Source organism: Nycticebus coucang, chromosome 21 (assembly GCF_027406575.1).
Source record: "Nycticebus coucang isolate mNycCou1 chromosome 21, mNycCou1.pri, whole genome shotgun sequence".
NCBI classification, from domain to species: domain Eukaryota; kingdom Metazoa; phylum Chordata; class Mammalia; order Primates; family Lorisidae; genus Nycticebus; species Nycticebus coucang.
In genome coordinates, this window is record NC_069800.1 from 41,298,224 (window position 1) to 41,318,684 (window position 20,461).

Below are 20,461 nucleotides of genomic sequence, written 5' to 3' on the forward strand. Positions count from 1 at the left end.
TCGCAACTCACAGCAACCTCCAATTCCTAGGCTCAAGTGATTCTTCTGCCTCCACTTCCCAAGTAACTGGGAGTATAGGTGCCCGCCACAATGCCCAGCTACTTTTTGGTTACAGCTGTCATTGTTGTTTGGTGGGCCTGGGTTGGATTCGAACCTGCCAGCTCAGATGTATGTGGCTGGCGCCTTGGCCGCTTAAGCCACAGGAGCCGAGCCTGCAAATATTAGATATGAGATAAATGGAGAGCATAAGTTAAAACACAGAGGCCAGGTGCGGTGGCTCATGCCTGTAAACTCTGGGAGGTCCAGGCTGGTGGATTGCCTGACCTTACAGATTTGAGACAAGAGCAAGAGCAAGACCCTGTCTCCAAAAATAGCCGGCTGTTGTGGCGGGCACCGGCAGTCCTGGATACATGAGAGGCCGAGGCAAGAAAATCGCTTGAACCCAAGAGTTTGAAGTTGCTGTGACGCAACAGCACGCAACAGCACTCACTCAAAGTGAGACTCTGTCTTAGGAAAAAAAAACAACACAGAAAACTAGCAAGCTGAATAGAATCAGGTACCCTTCATTAAGTTTACTTTAGTTTTGATATTAGAAATCTGAGAATTGATTTTTTTGGTACAAATCTCCTTAATGACATTTTATTTTTTATTCTTTGTTAATGGGTCATTTATAGTATGTTTTTACTGTAAGCTGACAAAGCGCCTTTATAGATTTGAGGAAGGAATAACTACTTAAGTGTAAAAAATAAATTCAAAATATATAGTAATAGCAAGAGATAACAATTATGGTCAGGAAAAAGAGATTAATATTTGGCGGCACTTGTAACTCAGTGGGTAGGGCGTCAGCCACATACGCCAAGGCTGGTTCCACATACGTCGAACCCAGCCTGCGTCAGCTAGAGTAACAATGACAACTGCAACAACAGCAGTCTATTAAATGATACTGTCTTCCATCTAGTTATTCATGCCAGAAATGTGGAGGGTATCCTTGTGGCTTCTTTTTCCCAACTCCTCATGAAAACTAATCTTAGTGGTTCTTCTCAGAAAATGTTTATTCCTTTCTATATTGATGTTCACCACCACTGTCATCTTTCCTTCTGCTTCTCTCTCTTTTTGGGAGACAGTGTCTTACTTTGTCATCTAGTCTGAATTGAAGTGGCATCATCATCAGAGCTTACTGCCACCTCAAACTCCTGGGCTCAAGTGATCCTCCTGCCTCAGCCTCTGAAGTAGCTGAGACTATAGGTGCACACAACCACAGCCAGCTAAAATTTTACACACACACACACACACAGACAGATGGAGGGGGGTCTTGCTGTGTTTCTCAGGTGGGTCTTGAACTCCTGGCCTTAAGTGATCTTCTCCCTTGGCCTAAGTATTAGGATTACAGGCATGAGCCACTGTGCTTGTCTTCCCTGTCATCTTTGGACCAGATGACTTCAGTAGCTGCTAACCTCTACTTTTCTCTCTTTTTCAATTTCTTTTTCTGCACAGCTCCAGAGTAATCTTTAAGTGTTAATGTTATCATTGATATATCCTCAGTACCCAAATAATTCCTGATATATGTTGTAGGCACCCAGTGAATTTGTTGAATATCACCTTTTTAATTAAAATTCTTCAGTGGCTCCTTATTGCCCACTTTTTTTTCTGTACACTATTTCAGCATTATTGTGTACTTTAGCCATCTCTTGTCACTGTTTTATTTTTCTTTGGCAGGTTGTTTTTGATAATGGATATTGATTTCAAATCGTGGTCAACTTTTTTATACTGAGTGTTTCAAAATAATGACGACGCTTTAATTTATAGAATGTGCATATGTGTAAGAGAAGTTATCCTACAGCTGGCTTGGATGCCACCAAAAAGAGACATGAGCAAAAAAGATGTGAAATTAGAGACTGAGGAATATTACCTAGGACTGTGTCTGCTCAGATGCCCAGACTTCACACTGTATATTAAGCTTCTTAAGTAGCTGGTATATAAACTCCTCTAGCAACTTTAAGGGCCCCTTAACCTTGATGGGTACTGGCATTCTCTGAATTTTGTTGGCTAGGATAGGTATCTGGGTGGTAGAATATTTCCTTGGCTGTGATCACCTCATCTATAGGGGAACAATACATTGTCACCTACAGGAGCCATGGGATGCTCTACTAGATTTTAATCTACTTATTATCCCCTCCAAGGGGCTCAGGCAAAACTATTTTATGGCAAAAGTGACTAACTTAAGGAATTTGTTTCTCAAGATGGACAATATAGGAAGCTCTTGCTTAGATAATATGAGATGTATGAGATGTGAAAAAAATCTTAACTTGTAAGTCTTATTCTTTTAGTGGCTGTCAAGCACACTTAGAATAAATCCAGATTCCTTACGTTGGGCTTACGAAGCTCACATACAAAGCTTATCTCAGGTCGTTTACCATTCTTCTGTGTGCTTGCTGTGCTTTTCCTCAAATATGCCAAACTTTTATGTCTGACTGGAGTGCTTTCTTATTCTCACCCCAATCTTTATATGGCTAGCTCCATTTGGATGGTTTATTAAAAGTACTTCCTCAAGGGGCCATCCTTACTTACAAGAATTATTCCGCCACATCAACCTATTTTTTTAATCACACAGAGTGTTCTCTAACTAGAATCTAATCTCTTTGAGAGCCCGTGCCTTTTCTATACTGTTAATTGCTCTATTCACTGAGTTTAGAACATTATCTGACCCGTGGTAGACATCCAAATATTTGTTGACCAAGTTTTTCATTGTTGTGCTTTTTAATAGACCTAAGTTCTGGGACTTTTGGTACTGACCATGGGAGTCTACTGGGGCGAATTTGGGTGGATGGTGTGGGGAAATTATTTATTAGGATGAGAGGAAATAATTCAGTTCATGAGTGAATAAAATTAGTAAATATTTTAAAGCAAAACTGCTTATCCGAATAAAAGTAATAATCTCCCTAATCTTTGTGAAATTAGATTGATTTGAGGAAGAAATGACATCTCTAATGTTGAAGTATTTTTTACTTTTGTTTTACATAGTCCTATCAGCAAAGCTTAAAGAAAATAAAAAGAATTGGTTTGGACCAAGTCCTTATGTAGAAGTCACAGTAGATGGACAGTCAAAGAAGACAGAAAAATGCAACAATACGAACAGTCCCAAATGGAAGCAACCCCTTACAGTGTAAGTTCAAAGGTATTTTCTATAGTATGTTTTGTTTAGTAGGTGAGTGGAAGTGTAGCTTTTAAGAATGTTTCTCACTTTTGGCTTGGCACCTGTAGCTCAAGCGACTAGGGTGCCAGCCACATACACTGGAGCTGGTGGGTTCGAATCCAGCCCAGGTCCGCCAAACAATGACAACTACATTCAAAAAATAGCTGTGTGTTATGGTGGGTGCCTGTAGTCCCAGCTACTTGGGAGGCTGAGGCAAGAGAATCACTTAGGCCCAAGAGTTTGATGTTGCTGTGAGCTGTGATGCCATGACACTCTACCGAGGGCAATAGCTTGAGACTCTGTCTCAAAAAAAAAAATGTTTCTCACTTTTTTTTCCTCCTCCTTTCCCTCTCTCTTTTTCTAGATGCCTTCCTCGAGGCTTTTTGTTTGTCTCCAGATATTTCCCTTTCTTTTTTCTTGCCTTTGAGACAGAGTCTCACTGTGTCACCCTTGGTGGAGTGCCATGGTATTACAGCTCACAGCAACCTGAAACTCTTGGGCTTAAGTGATTCTCTTGCCTCAGCCTCCCAAGTAACTGGGACTATAGGTGCCTACCACAACGCCCGGCTATTTTTTTTTTTTTTTTTTTTTTGTTATAGTTGTCATTGTTGTTTGGTGGGCCCTGGCTGGGTTCAAACCTGCCAGTTCTGGTGTATGTGCCTGGCGTGCTAGCCAGTGAGCTACAAGCACCGAGCCTAACACAGGGAAGGAGGGAGAGGGGTGGGGCTTTGGTGTGTGCCACACCTTCTGGGGGCAAGACATGATTGCAAGAGGGACTTTACCTAACAAATGCAATCAGTGTAACCTGGCTTATTATACCCTCAATGAATCTCCAACAATAAAAAACAAAAAAAGAAAAGAAAATTATACTGTACATTTTATTCTGTAATTTTGTTTTTGTGCTTAATGCTTATAGTTACTGTTTTAGCTGAGTAAATATAGCTCTAACATCCTTTATATAGTTATATAATATTCATTAATATGGATGGATTATAATTTAACAGTTCCCTGTTAATTGGTTAGTTGATTTCTAATGTTTTACTATTAGTGTTGCAGTATACATCCATGTGCATATCTTTATATGTTGGTAGCTTTACGTTTTGTATAGATTCATAGTAGTAAGATACAGCTTAATTTCAATACTTACTGACAAAGTTTTTAGTGTTATTATGACATACTAAGACTGTGGATGCCCATTGAAGGTTAATTTTTAACTTTTTAAATTAAAACAGAAGAAAAAGCAGGATTTATCAGCAAATGTATTTTAAAATAATATGGTATATTTGATTTGGGGACTTAAAATGTAGATGAAAACGTAACTAGTTGTTACCACATCAAATATAGACAAACTTGCTTTCTTGGAATTTTTGAATTTTTTTTTACCGTAGAGGAATAAACGAGTGACTGAAAAAGAGCTTTTTTCCTAAGTGGTAAGATGAGACATTTGAAACTGTAAGCTCTTCTTTTCATATAACGTGCTTATGTGGATTATATTTATTTCTAATAAATGACAAAATTAATTGATATATATATACTTATATCTTTAATCTGAATTTTTGAAGTTCTAGGAGCATCTTGATATGTTTTATGATGATTCTGAATGAATGAAATTTAAAAATTTATTGAAGATCATTGTGAAGTTTCTTTGCAGAATTACTGTTCTGATGGTCCTTGTTTATTTCAACATTAATGTTTCTTAGGCTTTCTGTTTTTATTTATATTTAGTGTCCATTATAGATTGAGTTTGAATCTGAATTAAATACTATATGATTACAAATTTTAAAAAACAAGGTATACCTTTTGGGGGCAGGATGCAAATATAAGAGGGTCCTTATCTAACAAAAGCAATCAATGTAAGCTGGTTCCGTGTACCCTCACTGAATCCCCAACAATAAAAAAATAAAAATAGAAAACAAGTGAAATCTGTAAAAGGTCTCCATAATGGCCAGACATACTCATCTGAGTAATAGATTGAATGCTCATCTGATTTTCACCAATTGCTGTCAGTGCTCACTTGATAAGCACTTTGGGCTTTTTTTTTTTTTTTTTTGAGACAGAGTCTTAGTCTGTCGCCCTCAGTAGAGTGCTATATCACAGCTCACAGCAACCTCAAACTCTTGGGCTTAAGTAATTCTCTTGCCTCAGCCTCCCAAGTAGCTGGGAGTCCAGGCACCAGCCACAATGCCTGGCTATTTTTTGTGGTGGTGATGTCGCATTTGTCATTGTTGCTTTAGCTGGCCGGGACCGGGTTCAAACTGGCCAGCCTGAGTGTATGTGGGCGGTGCCCTACCCACTGAGCTTTGGGCACTGCCTTGATAAGCACTTTGAGGCTCTTAAGCTATTAATGTAATCCTTAATGATTTAAAAATTAAGAAAAAAGAAACTCGGAATTTTTGGATTTTTTTTTTTTTTTTTTTTTACATTAGAGGAATAAACTAGTGACTAAAAAAAAGCTCTTCTTTTCATATAATGTGATTATGTGGATTGTATTTATTCCTAATAAATGAACTACTGATAGTTCCATAGGATAGGCTGTTTGTTTAGCCCGGGTGTTCAGAGTACTTACAAGTCAAGCTGTTCTGAGTTTTTATGTTGCAGCAGACTGGCCTGCAATTTTAACACAACTTCTGTTATTAAGTAGCAGGCTTTGCAGACTGCTTTCTAGAATTGAATGAAATAATTAAACAAAGACGTGTGGCGCCTGTGACTCAAAGGAGTAGGGTGCTGGATTCAAACCCAGCCATGGCCAAAAACTGCAAAAAATAAATAAATAATTAATTAAACAAAGACAATCTTTGCATTATACTCTATGTCACCTCTTCCATGTTAAAAAAGTTAAGTTAAATTTATATCTTTCATTTCTTCCCCGTTATGATTCCTATGTGCTCCCCTGAAAGTAGCAGCTGAGAATTTTGAAAACAGAAAAAATATATTTTACCTCCAAATAAGAGGGGCACTGTGGAATTGGAAAAATTGTAGTTTATTTAAACTACCTATTGTTAAAATGGTGGTAGAAATAGGGTGATGAGGTTAATAGGTGCACAGGTAGACTTCTTTTTTCTCTTTTCTTTCTTTTTCCTACGCACAGGTAGACTTCTAAGGAGGAAGATAGTTCTTTTTTTTTAAATTTTTTTTTATTAAATTATAACTGTGTACATTAATGCAATCGTGGGGTACAATGTGCTGGTTTTATATACAATTTGAAATGTTTTCATCAAACTGGTTAATATAGCCTTAACAGCATTTTCTTAGTTATTATGTTAAGACATTTATATTGTATACCTCAGAATGGGAGAAGGTATTTGCAGGTTATGTTTCCGACAAAGGTTTAATAACCAGAATCCATAGAGAACTCAAATGTATTAGCAAGAAAAGAACAAGTGATCCCATCTCAGGGTGGGAAGGGACTTGGAGAGAAACTTCTCTGAAGAAGACAGGCGCATGGCCTATAGACATATGCAAAAATGCTCATCATCCTTAATCGTCAGAGAAAGGCAAATCAAAACTACTTTGCAGTATCATCTAACTCCAGTAAGAGTAGCCCACATCACAAAATCCCAAAACCAGAGATGTTGGTGTGGATGTGGAGAAAAGGGAACACTTCTACACTGCTAATGGGAATGCAAACTAATATGTTGCTTTTGGAAAGATGTTTGGAGAACACTTAGAGATATAAAAACAGACCTACCATTCGATCCTACAGTTCCTGTACTAGGTATATATCCAGAAGACCAAAAGTCACATTATAACAAAGATATATGTACCAGAATGTTTTTTTGCAGAATGTTTTTTTGCAGCCCAATTCATAATTGCTAAGTCATGGAAGAAGCCCAAGTGCCCATCAACCCACAAATGGATTAATAAATTGTGGTATATATGCACCATGGAATATTATGCAGCCTTAAAGAAAGATGGAGACTTTACCTCCTACATGTTTACATGGTTAGAGCTAGAACATAATCTTAGCAAAGTATCTCAAGAATGGAAGAAAAAGTTATCCAGTATAAATTGTATGAAACCAATTTATAGCTTTCTTATGAAAGCTATAACCCAGTTATAACCCAAGAAGGAGGGAGGGGAGCGGGAGGATGGGTAGAAGGAGAGTAATTGGTGGGACCACACCTACGGTGCATCTTACAAAAGTGCATATGAAAGATATTTCTTTGAACTCCAAAATTTGATCATACTTCAGAGATAATGAGGCCTAGAGAGATTCAAACATTCCTGGAATTTGTCTCCATAACATTGGACCATAGGACTATGCTAGGTTATATAGTTAGTGTTCCTATTGTTCTAGTCTTTGACTCCAGAATAGTTTATATGTTTATTGCAAATTTACATTTCCCAGTTTGCTTTGGAAAATACCATTATAGAAAGCATTCTTCATGGGCATTTAATCAGGTATGAGTGAGTCTATATTTGTGTGATAGTTAGTCCTGTGTACTTTGCCTCTGGTAGTGTGATATCCTCAGATCATTTTATAGCTGACTGAAGAACTTTTGATATAAATTTTAATAACAGGCTTTCATTCAAGTTATAGTTCTGCTACTTACTGGCTATGTGACCTAGTGAAATTTGCTTTATCTCACTGAATATTAGTTTCTATATGTGAGGATGGGAGTGATAATTCCCATTTCATAGGGTTGCCCTGAAGATTAAATGAAATAACCTCAAACTCAGTAAATTACCTGATATAAAATAAGAATTTAATTTGTAAATTCACTTTCACACTGCTAAAGTAAAACTAGTTTTCCACTAGTTGGTTGCATGATGAGCAGTTTTACTTTTGTTGACAATACTTGTATGAAGTTGGCCCTAGAGTTCAACCACAAATGAACATGACCATATAAACAAGTAATATTCAGACAAAGTTTTCATAAGAGTACAGAACATTGGCCAATATTGATTGTTCAGTTAACTGTAAGGGTTGCAGTGAGAAAACCTGAGACATTAAAACATAATTGTAATTTGTTTAGGATCCTATTGTGATATTTGATGAAAATAATACTTTTTTTCCCATTTTTACTTTTAGGATTGTTACCCCCGTGAGTAAATTACATTTTCGAGTGTGGAGTCACCAAACACTGAAATCCGATGTTTTATTGGGAACTGCTGCATTAGATATTTATGAAACTTTAAAGTCAAACAATATGAAACGTATGTATGTAAGAGTAATAGAAATTGCTCCTAGTTATTTGTTTTTTCTGGAAGAAATTCACGTGTCAGACATGCATGATTCATGTTCACTCAGATTTTTATGTTAACTTGGCTGTAAGATGAATGGAGAGAAGAATCTTGAACCCTTTCCACAATGACTTTTTTTGTTTATCTGTATCATGAAAAGTATACACGGATCTTTTTTTTGCTAATCAGGTTTTGTTAGTGTTTGTGTATTTAACGTGTGGCCCAAGACAACTCTTCTTCCAATTTGCAGCAGAGAAGAGAAAAGGGTGGACATCCCTGAACATGTTTATCTATATATTTAATATAGATATGTTAAAAATTTCTAAGTTTCTTGTTCTAATTAATATATCATAATTTTAAAACATATTTTTCTACCCCTAGTCTGTCTAAAATATCTAAGAATTTTCTTTCTCATTTAGGGTTTATCAGATACAATCCATTCTTAAATTATATTTTCACTCAATACAATGCAAGTGTATATTGCTAAATAACCTTTGTTGTCATGCTGGCCCATTGTATGCTGTGGTCTTAACAAAGACAATAAATATAATAAATGATTGAGATATTTAAAATTTTGTATTGTAGATATTAACATTAGCAAATTTCATTCACTTAAAATGTTCTGGTGTCAAAAAGACTCAAATCTTGGGTGAAGTATAGTAAAATAATTTATATATACATATACTGTAGAACCTCTTTTTTTTTTCTTTTTTTTTTGTACAGACAGAGTTTCACTTTATTGCCCTCGGTAGAGTGCCGTGGCGTCACACAGCTTACAGCAACCTCCAACTCCTGGGCTTAGGCGATTCTCCTGCCTCAGCCTCCCGAGTAGCTGGGACTATAGGTGCCCACCACAACGCCTGGCTATTTTTTTGTTGCATTTGGCCAGGGCTGGGTTTGAACCCGCCACCCTCGGTATATGGGGCCGGCGCCCTGCTCACTGAGCCACAGGCGCCGCCCTGTAGAACCTTTTTAAGTTAATCACACAAGGGACTGTAACAAACTGGTCACCATATGGAGGTGGTCAACATAAGGAACTAGGCCTGATGTACTGATACATATATATGGTGCATGTCTAGTCTATGAAAATTAGGTCACCTAATGGAGGTGGTCAACGTAGGGAGGTGATCAACTACGGAGGCTCTTTTGTATTTATGTTTTTTTCTGACAGTAGATTTTTAGCAGTTAAGATGGCTTAAAGGAAAAAAGCAATGACCATTTTTTCCTGTAATTTTATTTTCTTCCAGTTGAAGAAGTAGTTGTGACTTTGCAGCTTGTAGGTGACAAAGAGCCGACAGAAACAATGGGAGACTTGTCAATTTGCCTTGATGGGCTACAGTTAGAGTCTGAAGTTGTTACTAATGGTGAAACTACATGTTCAGAAAGTAAGTGATCCTTTTTATAAGTTTTTAAATCATTCTTCTTATATAACATAGCAACTATAGTATACTATATGTATTAATGTTTTAATTCTGTTTCAGATGAAGGAAATAATTTTTTCCTTTTTAAAAAACAGACATTGATTTTTTTTTCTCTCTTTTTTGCCTCTTTAGCTTCTAGAAGACATTGATCTTTTTTTTTTTTTGTAGAGACAGAGTCTCACTGTACTGCCCTTGGGTAGAGTGCCGTGGCGTCACACGGCTCACAGCAACCTCCAACTCTTGGGCTTACGCGATTCTCTTGCCTCAGCCTCCTGAGCAGCTGGGACTACAGGCGCCCACCACAATGCCCGGCTATTTTTTTTTGTTGTTGCAGTTTGGCCAGGGCTGGGTTTGAACCCGCCAGCGCCCTACTCACTGAGCCACAGGTGCCGCCCGACATTGATCGTTTTTAACATTTACTTTTTAGTGCATTGTTTCTGTGAACAAAAAAACTTCTATTTTTATGTGAGTTGAAAAACTAGCCAGATAAGTGAGAAACAAGAGTAGCAAAGTAGAAGTTGAATCACAGTTGGCATGATGCGTAACAAATTAATGTATGAATCAATAAATCTGTCAACCAAGAATGGCAATTAATATGACATGGTAGATGCCACACCTCTTCCACTGTCAGTGGCAGACATGGTTTGTCATATGTAGCAGTATCTGGTTGAGTATAAATGTGACTCTAAATCCTTAGTACCATATCAGATATCCAATACAAGCTGAAATTCTTTCCCTTTACTTCTTTTATTTCTGTGGGCCATACTTACAGAGAGATCTTTTGACAAATCAATTCATTACATGTGTGCCAGTATATCTTACAATTTATGATTTACTAGTCTGTGTTAAAGGGGAATAAACATGAGTTGAGATTGAAAGAGGTTTCTGGCTCACTCCTGTAATTTTCACACTTTGGGAGGCTGAAGTGGGAGGATCACTTCAGGCCAGGAGTTTGAGATTAGCCTGAGAAATAATAGAGAGGTTTCACTCCTACAACAAAAATAGAAAAATTACCCAGGCAGTGTGGCATGTGCATATAGTCCCAGCTACTCAGGAGGCTTGAGGCAGAACAATTACTTGAGCCCAGAAATTTTGAGGTTGCAGTGAGTTGTGAAGCTATGATGACATCACTGCATTCTAACCTACACAAGTGAGCAAGACCTTGTCACCAAAAATAAAAAAAATTGTCTGGTGGCACATGAGTTAGTGGCTGCACAGCTACTGTATGTAATAAAACATCTTCCTACTATATTCCCATAGTTATTTTCCATCACTAATACAATAAGTATATTTATACTTTAATTTACACTAATTAATTTACACTAATATGATAAGTATATTTACACTTTAAACATAGATTTTAGGGCCCAGGACAAAGAAAGAATAGATTTTAATGTATTCCTTTATCAGTTTGACAGAGTTCTATGGATTTACATAGAAACTGCATTATAAAATATCTTGTAGGTGTTAGGAACTATTCTTCATTTTCTACGTTGTTGGAAGACTTCCTACTTCCTCTTTAATTAATGACTTTTTAAAACAGCAGGACCCTCAAGAGTGTCCTGGTATATCTTCCAGATTGGTTCCTTGGGGCTAGTGAGGGTGGAGAGAAATTTCTGAAATTGGTATAGTGCTTCAGAGTTGACCCCTTAATTGACTACTTATCCACAAGAACTCTACATAATAGTCACATTTTTCTATATATAAATTGAAAGTCTGGAAAGTTAGGGCAGCACCTGTGGCTTAGTGAGTAGGGCGCCGGCCCCATATACCGAGGGTGGTGGGTTCCAACCCGGCCCCAGCCAAACTGTGACAAAAAAATAAGCTGGGCATTGTGGCAAGTGCCTGTAGTCCCAGATATTTGGGAGACTGAGGCAAGAGAATCGCCTAAGCCCAAGAGCTGGAGGTTGCTGTGAGCTGTGATGCCACGGCACTCTACCAAGGGCGACAAAGTGAGACTCTGTCTTTAAAAAAAAAAAAAGAAAGTAAGTCTGGAAAGTTAAATTACATTGCCAAACTATCATAAATCTTAGTACTTATGCCTTCCTAAGTTCTTCTTCCAAAAGTTGAAACTTACTGATGCAAAATATTTAATAGTTTACAAAAGTAAAGTTGGTCTTCATATTTCAGCATTTCTGTGTCACCAGTTTTCCACTCAAGTAGGAAAATAATTGTAGAATTTAATCTAATTATTTGAAGTAAAGAGAGGTTTTAATGGAAAGTCACAGTGGATTTTAGGGTTGGAGTTGTCAGATGCAGTAGCTCTAGTTTGTTGAGTGCTTACCATCTGGCAAGCACTGTGTTGGTGTATTTACATGCATTTTCCTTTAATAGTCACAACTTTGTAAAGTGTTACCTGCATTTTGCAGATAAGGGACGTGAGACTGAGAGTTTAAATAGTATTTCTAGTACCATACAAATTAGTATGAAACAGTTAGAATCGAAGCATACTTATTCGTTTTTTTTTTTGTTTGTTTTTACTAAGAAAGGTTTTATTGTTAAAACAAAACAGCAGTAAAACACATCCAAATACCAGTGCTAGAGTCCACTCAGTTTTGTAAGAGAGAAAACTACATTCAGGTGTCAACTAAAAACTGGAACTACTGAAGAATGACCACTGCTTGTGGTGACACAGGTACAATGTGTGCTGGTCTAAGAAGTCATTCTGTGTTTCCATATAGATGGGAATGCAAGGAAAGAATGAAACAATACGAGGCGAAATGGCAGGTGCTCAAAGCCTAAGACCCCTTCTCCACTCTAATGTGCTCTTGTTTTATGTTTGAAAATTAACCAGCATGTCATTTTACAAGAAACTGTAATATCAAAGAACACTTCCAAAAAAATCTAAAATCACAAAGTCAAGGTCACTACTAAACTTATACAGGGAGGTCAGTGAGGGAAAAATAGTTTGGGTTCTCAAAAGCTCAATCTCACATAATGGCAGGCACTACTGTCACTGCATGTGCTTGCAGTAGAAGACTCCGGTCTCAGTACAGGCTGGTCTTCATGATGCGCAGGAACTCCTGCTCATTGACTTCACCGTCTTCATCTCGGTCAGCTTCATCAATCATTTCCTGCAGCTCCTTATCAGTCAGGTTCTCGCCCAACTCTTTGGCCACGTGTTTCAGGTTTTTGAATGATATCGTCCCAGTTTCATCATCATCAAAGAGCTTGAAAGCCTTCAGGATTTCTTCTTTGGTATCTTTCTCAGACATTTTCTGAGTCATTATGGTCAAAAAAATCACTAAAATTCATTTTCCCTGTTCCTTATCATTTTCACTTATCGTCTTCTTCATTTCTTCTTTCTTGGGTTCAAAGCCCAGGGCACTCATTGCCACCTTAACTTCCTTAACATCTATGGTCCCAGTTCCATCAGCATCAGAGATCAAAAGCTTCCTGGATTTCCTGTTTCTGCTCTTCAGTAAGCTCAGGATTAAGACTCATGCTTTTTCACTGGGCACTCTATGTCATGTTACCCTTGTTAAAGTTGGAGGCCATAACCAATGAACTCTGCTGCTGGTTGTTACGGCAACCAACCTATACATTAACTAGGAACCGTTTCTACTCATACTTGTTAATGTTGTCATTTCTTTCCAATACTCTATTACTTATAATGCCTTAGGAACTCTAAATCAGATTATGAGTTGTAAGTAAACAAAACCAGTTCAACTTTCAGCCATGTATAGTGGGAACTCCACTTGTTCTTTGCTCCATGTCTGTAACTTTTGACTATAATTTCCAGCACCTAGGCATCATTTAATTGCATAAGAAATGGCCAGGCAACTCTGGAAGGACGAAGCTGTAGGATTGCTTGAGCTCAGTAGTTTGAGACCAGCCTAAGCAAGACTGAGACTCTCTTTACTTAAAAGAAAAAAAAAAAACAACCTACGGAGAAAATTGCTTTTATAGTTTAATACAGTAGAAACTCCATAGTTGACCATCTTCCCCCCTCAATCCACTTCCTTAAGTTGACCTAATTTTCATAATGCAGTCTATGGACTTATCGGTACAGTAGGCCTTGTTCCTTATGTTGACCACTTCTGTATTTTGACCAGTTTCTTACAGTCTCTTTGAGGTCAACATACAAAGGTTCTACTGTATTTTTTTTTTTTTTTGTAGAGACAGAGTCTCACTTTATGGCCCTCAGTAGAGTGCCGTGGCCTCACACAGCTCACAGCAACCTCCAACTCCTGGGCTTAAGCGATTCTCTTGCCTCAGCCTCCCCAGTAGCTGGGACTACAGGCGCCTGCCACAACGCCCGGCTATTTTTTGGTTGCAGTTTGGCCGGGGCCGGGTTTGAACCCGCCACCCTCGGTATATGGGGCCGGCGCCTTACCGACTGAGGTTCTACTGTATTTTTTCCAATATTACATGTCTTTAGTTTCTTTTTCCTGACCATTTTCATTCATTTGTTGTTTGTGAAAGTATATATAGGTGATTCTTAAAAGAAATCTGTTCTTATAGACCTTAGTGTTCTTAGTTTACTTATTTATTTTTGAGACAAAATATTATTCTGTCACCAATGCTAGAGTGTAGTGGCATGGTCATACCTCGTTGCAACCTCAGACTCTTAAGATCAAGGGGTATTCCTAGGTCAGCCTCCTAAATAGCTAGGACTACAGGTATGTGTCATTATGCTCAGCTAATTCCTTCTGTTTTTTGTGGAGATGGATGTGTCATCATGTTGCCCAAGCTGGACTTGAACTCCTGATTACAAGTGACCCCCCTCCCCCCACCTCAGCCACCCAAAGTGGTAAAATTACTGGTAGGAGATTCATAGCTGGCCTCAATTTATTTATAAACAGAATGTTCATATAGCCGGGCGTTGTGGCAGGCACCTGTAGTCCTAGCTACTTGGGAGGCTGAGGCAAGAGAATTGCTGAAGCTCAAGAGTTTGAAGTTGCTGTGAGCTGTGATGCCTCCACGCTCTACCGAGGGCAACAAAGTAAGACTCTGTCTCAAACAAACAAACAAAAAGTTTATAAAATGAAATCTCTGAGTTTTGATATTAAAAGTCACCAAATAATAGCTTGCCATTTAGTTATTTAGACCGTGTCTTGCTCTATTGCCTGGGCTAGAGCATTGTGGTATCATCATAGCTCACTGCAGCCTCACATTCTCAGGTGATCCTCCTGGCTCAGCCCCCTGAATAGCTAGAATTATAGGCATTTGCCACCAAACCCAGCTAATTTTAAGATTTTTTTATAGAGATGGGGGTCTAGCTGTATTGTTTAGGCTGGTCTCAAACTCCTGAGCTAAAGTGATACTCCCACTTTGGCCTCACAGCATTCTGAGATTATAGTTGTGATCCACCGCGCCTAGCCTTGTTACGTATATAGATATACAGGTATACCTTGGAGATTTTTCAGGTTCCAAGAATTTGACAGCATTTTATCCACAGTATAAACTTTCAAAATTGGATTTAATCCTTTAACTGTGCAAATATCTAGCTCAACGCCTGTAGCTCAGTGGCTAGGGTGCCAGCCATGTACACCGGAGCTGGTGGGTTCGAATCCAGCCCAGGCCTGCCAAACAACAATGACAACTACAACCAAAAAATAGCTGGACGTTGTGGCGGGCGCCTATAGTCCAGCTAATTGGGAGGCTGAGGCAAGAGAATCGCTTAAGCCCAAGAGTTTGAGGTTGCTGTGAGCTGTGATGTCATGGCACTCTACCCAGGGTGACAGCTTGAGACTGTCTCAAAGTAAATAAATAGATAATAAAGCAAATATCACCATGAAGTAAGTCACACAAATTTGTTGGTTTCCAAATACATACTATGTTTACACCACACTATAAACTGTTAAGTGTGCTATAGCATTATATCTAACAAAATGTACATACGTTAGTTTAAAAATACTTTATTGCAAATAAATTCTAATAATCACCTGAGTCTTTAGCAAATTATCATCATTTTTGCTAGTTGAGGGTCTTGCCTTGATATTGATAGCTGTTCACTGATCAGGGTAGTGGTTGCTCAAGGTTGTGGTGGCCATGGGCAATTTCTTAAAATAAGAACAATGAACTTTATTGTTGTAACTTTGTTACATTGATTTGACACTTCCTTCACAAAAGCTTTTTCTCTGTAGTGTGTGATACTATTTTTTCTTTTTTAATTGAGACAGTCTCACTTTGTTGCCCTTTGTAGAGTGGCATGTCTTCATAGTTCACAGCAAACTCTTGGGCTTAAGTGAATCTCTTGCCTCAGCCTCCCTAGTAGCTGGGATTACAGGTGCCCGGCTATTTTTGTTGTCATTTAGTAGGCCCAGGTCAGGTTTGAACACACCAGCCCCAGTGCATGTGGCTGGCGCCCTAACCACTGAGCTACAGGCAGCCAGCTGTGTGTGATAGCATTTGATAGCATTTTACCCACATTATAAATTTCTTTTAAAATTGGATTTAATCCTCTTACTGTGCTACTCTTTAGCTGCTATGTTTGTTTTTGTTGTTATTTTGCAGTATTTCTAGCATCTCTACCAGGAGTAGATTTTACTTCAACAGATTTATTTATTTATTTATTTATTTTTGCAGTTTTTGGCCAGGACTGGGTTTGAACCCGCCCTCCTCCTTTGAGCCACAGGTGCTGCCCTTGTATTTTTTTATTTTTTATTTTTATTTTTTTAGAGATAGAGTTTCACTCTTGATAGAGTGCCATTGTGGTTCAGCTCAGCAACCTCCAGCTCTTGGGCTTAGGCGATTCTCTTGCCTCAGCCTCCCAATGTTGTTATATCACAACATTTAAAAAATTAAATCAGTGTTTCATGTTACCTTATTAGGACTTTAAAGATGTAGTTTACTTTTGGATCAATTAGTCATACATTTCCTTTCTTATATAATTTATGTTCTTGGAATTAATAATTGCCTCTTTTTTTGGTTATCAAATTTTCTTATCAGTATCATTAATTCTACCAGACTTGCGAACAGTAATGTAAAGATGGCTAAACTTTTTTTAACATAGTGAAAACATGTCAGAATCTTTATGAGGTTTGCTGATCTCCTGGAGCACTTTTTTTTCAGTCTCTCTAAATCCACACATAGCTGTCATCTTTCTTGAGACTTCTTTTTGCTTCTTTCCTAGGTTGGTTCTACTTCCTAAAACCTATATCCTTGTCTTCCTTCTTTTCCTGCCTTCCCTTCTGTATTTTTGGGGTACATGTAATATTTTGTTACATGCATAGAACATGTAGTGATCAAGTCAGGGTATTTGGTATGTCCACAACCTCATGGAGAGGAAAAAGAAGAGGGAATAGCCAGTGAGTGAACAGCCAGAACACACATGTTTATAAGTTAAATTCACTAATATGGGTGTGGTTCGTGGCACCCCAAAACAATGATAATGGTAAGCTTATAGATCACTGATCACACATCATAACAACAGATATAACAATAATGGAAAAGTTTGAAATTGTGTGAGAGTTACCAACATAAGACACAGAGATGTGCGGGCGACGCCTGTGGCTCAGTCGGTAAGGCGCCGGCCCCATATACCGAGGGTGGCAGGTTCGGACCCGGCCCAGGACAAACTGCAACAAAAAAAATAGCCGGGCGTTGTGGCGGGCGCCTGTAGTCCCGGCTACTCGGGAGGCTGAGGCAAGAGAATCGCTTAAGCCCAGGAGTTGGAGGTTGCTGTGAGCTGTGTGATGCCATGGCACTCTACCGAGGGCCATAAGGTGAAACTCTGTCTCTACAAGAAAATTAAAAAAAAAAAAAAAGACACAGAGATGCGAATTAAGCTCATGCTTTTGGGAAAATGGTTCCAATCTACTTGCTCAATACAAGGTTGCCACAAACCTTCATTTTGTCACCAAATGTATTATCTGTGAAGCTCAGTAAAGTGAGGTATGCCTGTGCTATGAAGTTTGGATTTTCTGGATTAGACAGCATGATCTCTTTTGGTGTGGTAGTTTTAACCACAGGGAATGCATTCCAGGACCCCTCAGTGAACCAGAGATACGAACCAGAGATACTACTGAACTCAATATATACTATTTTTTTCCCCCTGTATATACATACCTAAGATAAAATTAGGCACAGTAAGAGATTAATAACAATAATAATAAAAAATTATATACTGCAGTTAAAGGTATGTGAATATGAAATACCTTATTGTACGATACTCACTTGTTTTTAGATCAGGATTGACCATAAGTAACTGCAAGAATGCATAAGGAAGTTGTATACTATTCTTACAAACAGATTTTTAATTCTTTTTGGTAAATACATTTTCTATAAATGGCAGTTAAATAAGTAAATGTTTTTCAAGTGAAACAAATATACTCAGCATTTTTTCTTCCCATTTTCTTCAAGCTTTATTTAAAAACTAGTGTAGGCCAGGGGTGGTGGCACACGCCTGCACATGCCTGTAATCCCAGCAGTTTGGGAGGCTGAGGGAAGAGGATTGTTTGAGGCTAAGAGTGTAAGACCAGCCTGGGCGTGCGGTGCCTGTGGCTCAGTGAGTAGGGCGCTGGCTCCATATACCAAGGGTGGTGGGTTCAAACCTGGCCCGGCCAAACTACAACAAAAAAATAGCTGGGTGTTATGGCAGGCACCTGTAGTCTCAGCTACTCGGAAGGCTGAGGCAAGAGAATCACCTAAGCCCAAGAGCTGGAGGTTGCTGTGAGCTTGATGCCATGGCACTCTATCGAGGGCGACAAAGTGAGACTCTGTCTCTTAGGGAAAAAAAAAAAAAAAGACCAGCCTGGGCAACATAGTCAGATCCCATATCTCTACAAATAAAAATTAGCCAAGTGTCAGGGTTTGCTCCTATAGTCCTAGCTTCTGAGGAGACTGGGGCAGGGGAATCATTTGAGCCCAGAAGTTGGAGACTACACTGAGCTGTGAGGGTGCCACTGTATTCCAGCTTGGGTGACAGAGTTTAAGAAACTGTTTCTTAAAAAGAAAAAAAAATACTTACCAAAAAATTATATTGTAAAACATCATTAGGACTAATGTATTTATCAAAGGTAGAATAATAGGGACTAAATATGCATTTCTGTATCTGCCTAAAACAATTAAAAAATGGACACAAATAAGACAGCTGTTTTTTAAAAATACAAAAAGTAGCAAGCTTTATATCCTTTTTCCCCTAGTAAGCTTTATATCTTACAGTGTTAGTTGTAATGTTTTCTTTGATATTTTTTCTGATTTCTCTAGTTTAGGAAGTAACTACATAATTTGCCCTGGTATTTTCCATCCTTAAGTATAGAATGAATTTGCTTTTCTGGGAAGAAACCTTTAGTTAATTTGTTATTTAGGGTAGGTTTACTTTTGTAGTCTACAGAACTAACTTACTCCTTTTGAACTTTGTTGCATCAAACTCTAGTTTTTGTGGTTCCATTTAATTTTAGGGTAAATGACCATTTTCATGTGTGAACATATTGGTGATGTTTCTTACCAATATAATTCTAAGGAATCAGCCTAAATTTTTTTGGCTTTTTTTTTTTTTTTAGACGAAGTCTGTCTCCCAAATGCTAAATTTTTTGCTTTACCAAATATTTGGAATTAGTAGATTTCAACTGGTCTGGACACTAATTGTTTTATGGAGAGAAACTTGCTATAATAGTATTTTAGAAAACTTACATTTGAGCTTTCTTTTATATATGCTCAGAATATTACTTTCCCCCCAAACCAGTAATTCCTTTCCCACACTCCTTTGTGTTTTAGTTTACAAGTGCTCCTTTAAAAATCAGAATATTAAGGCTGTGATATGGTCATTGTTGATTTCAGCAAAGACTTTGCAATATTCATTAATTTTTATAATTTACAAAGCACTTTGATTTATTCTCATATTTAATACATGTAAGCTATAAATCAGTACACACTGGGGGCAGTGGCTCATGCTTGTAATCACAGCACTCTGGCAGGCTGAGTCAGGTGGATGCTTGAGTTCAGGACTTTGAAACCAGTCTAAGCAAGAGCAAGACCCTGTCTCTACTCGAAATAGAAAAATTAGCTAGGCGTTTTGGTGGGTGCCTATAGTCGCAGCTACTCAGGAGGCTGAGGCAAGAGGATAGTTTGAGCCCAAGGCTTTGAGGTTGCTCTGAGCTATGACACTATGGCACTCTGCCCAAGACAGCAGAGTGAAACTCTGTCTCAAAAAAAAAAAAAAAAAAAAACTATATAAAGCAGCATAAAAGAACACTCAGGAAGCTACCACACAGCTTAAGAATGAGAACATTAATAATAATATCACATTCACCTATGTTTTTCTTTCTATGTCATTCCTTATCTTTCCTCTAGAGATAATCACTAGTCCAAATTTTGAATTATTCCCATGGTCTTTTAACATTTTTATTGTGTGTGATATATACAAAGTATATTAGTTGTGCTTAAGTTCTGTGAAAATACTAGTGCTGTCTTTTAAGATTTATTCATATTATTGTATATATAGCTCATTTATTTTTATTGCTATATACTGCTGACATAACAGAGTTGTTATCCATTTCTATGTTAAAGGACACTTAGGTTACATCTAGTTTTTTCCATTAATGAAGTGACATATTGAACATTTTTGCATCTGTTTATTGGTATCAAGGATCTATATAAGATAGTTACTCGGGAATGGAATTGCTGCGGTATAATGATAAATGCATTTTCAGCATTACAACATTTATTTCTTCAGATATGCTCCTTTTTTGTTAGGATTTTCAAAATTGAGGCAAAA

General features: G+C 37.9%; 1 protein-coding gene and 1 pseudogene across 6 annotated transcripts in view; one reads left to right on the forward strand and one right to left on the reverse strand.

Moving 5' to 3' along the window:
- ITCH (itchy E3 ubiquitin protein ligase) overlaps positions 1-20,461 on the forward strand; it is a 137,648-nt gene that overhangs the window by 43,451 nt on the left and 73,736 nt on the right. For all 6 annotated transcript variants that reach the window (XM_053574385.1, XM_053574380.1, XM_053574386.1 and 3 more), the window contains 3 exons: positions 3,022-3,163; positions 8,226-8,350; positions 9,625-9,762. In XM_053574385.1, coding sequence (XP_053430360.1) covers positions 3,022-3,163; positions 8,226-8,350; positions 9,625-9,762 — 405 coding nt within the window. The remainder of the gene's footprint in view (positions 1-3,021; positions 3,164-8,225; positions 8,351-9,624; positions 9,763-20,461) is intronic.
- Positions 12,786-13,348, reverse strand: LOC128573884 (centrin-2-like; annotated as a pseudogene).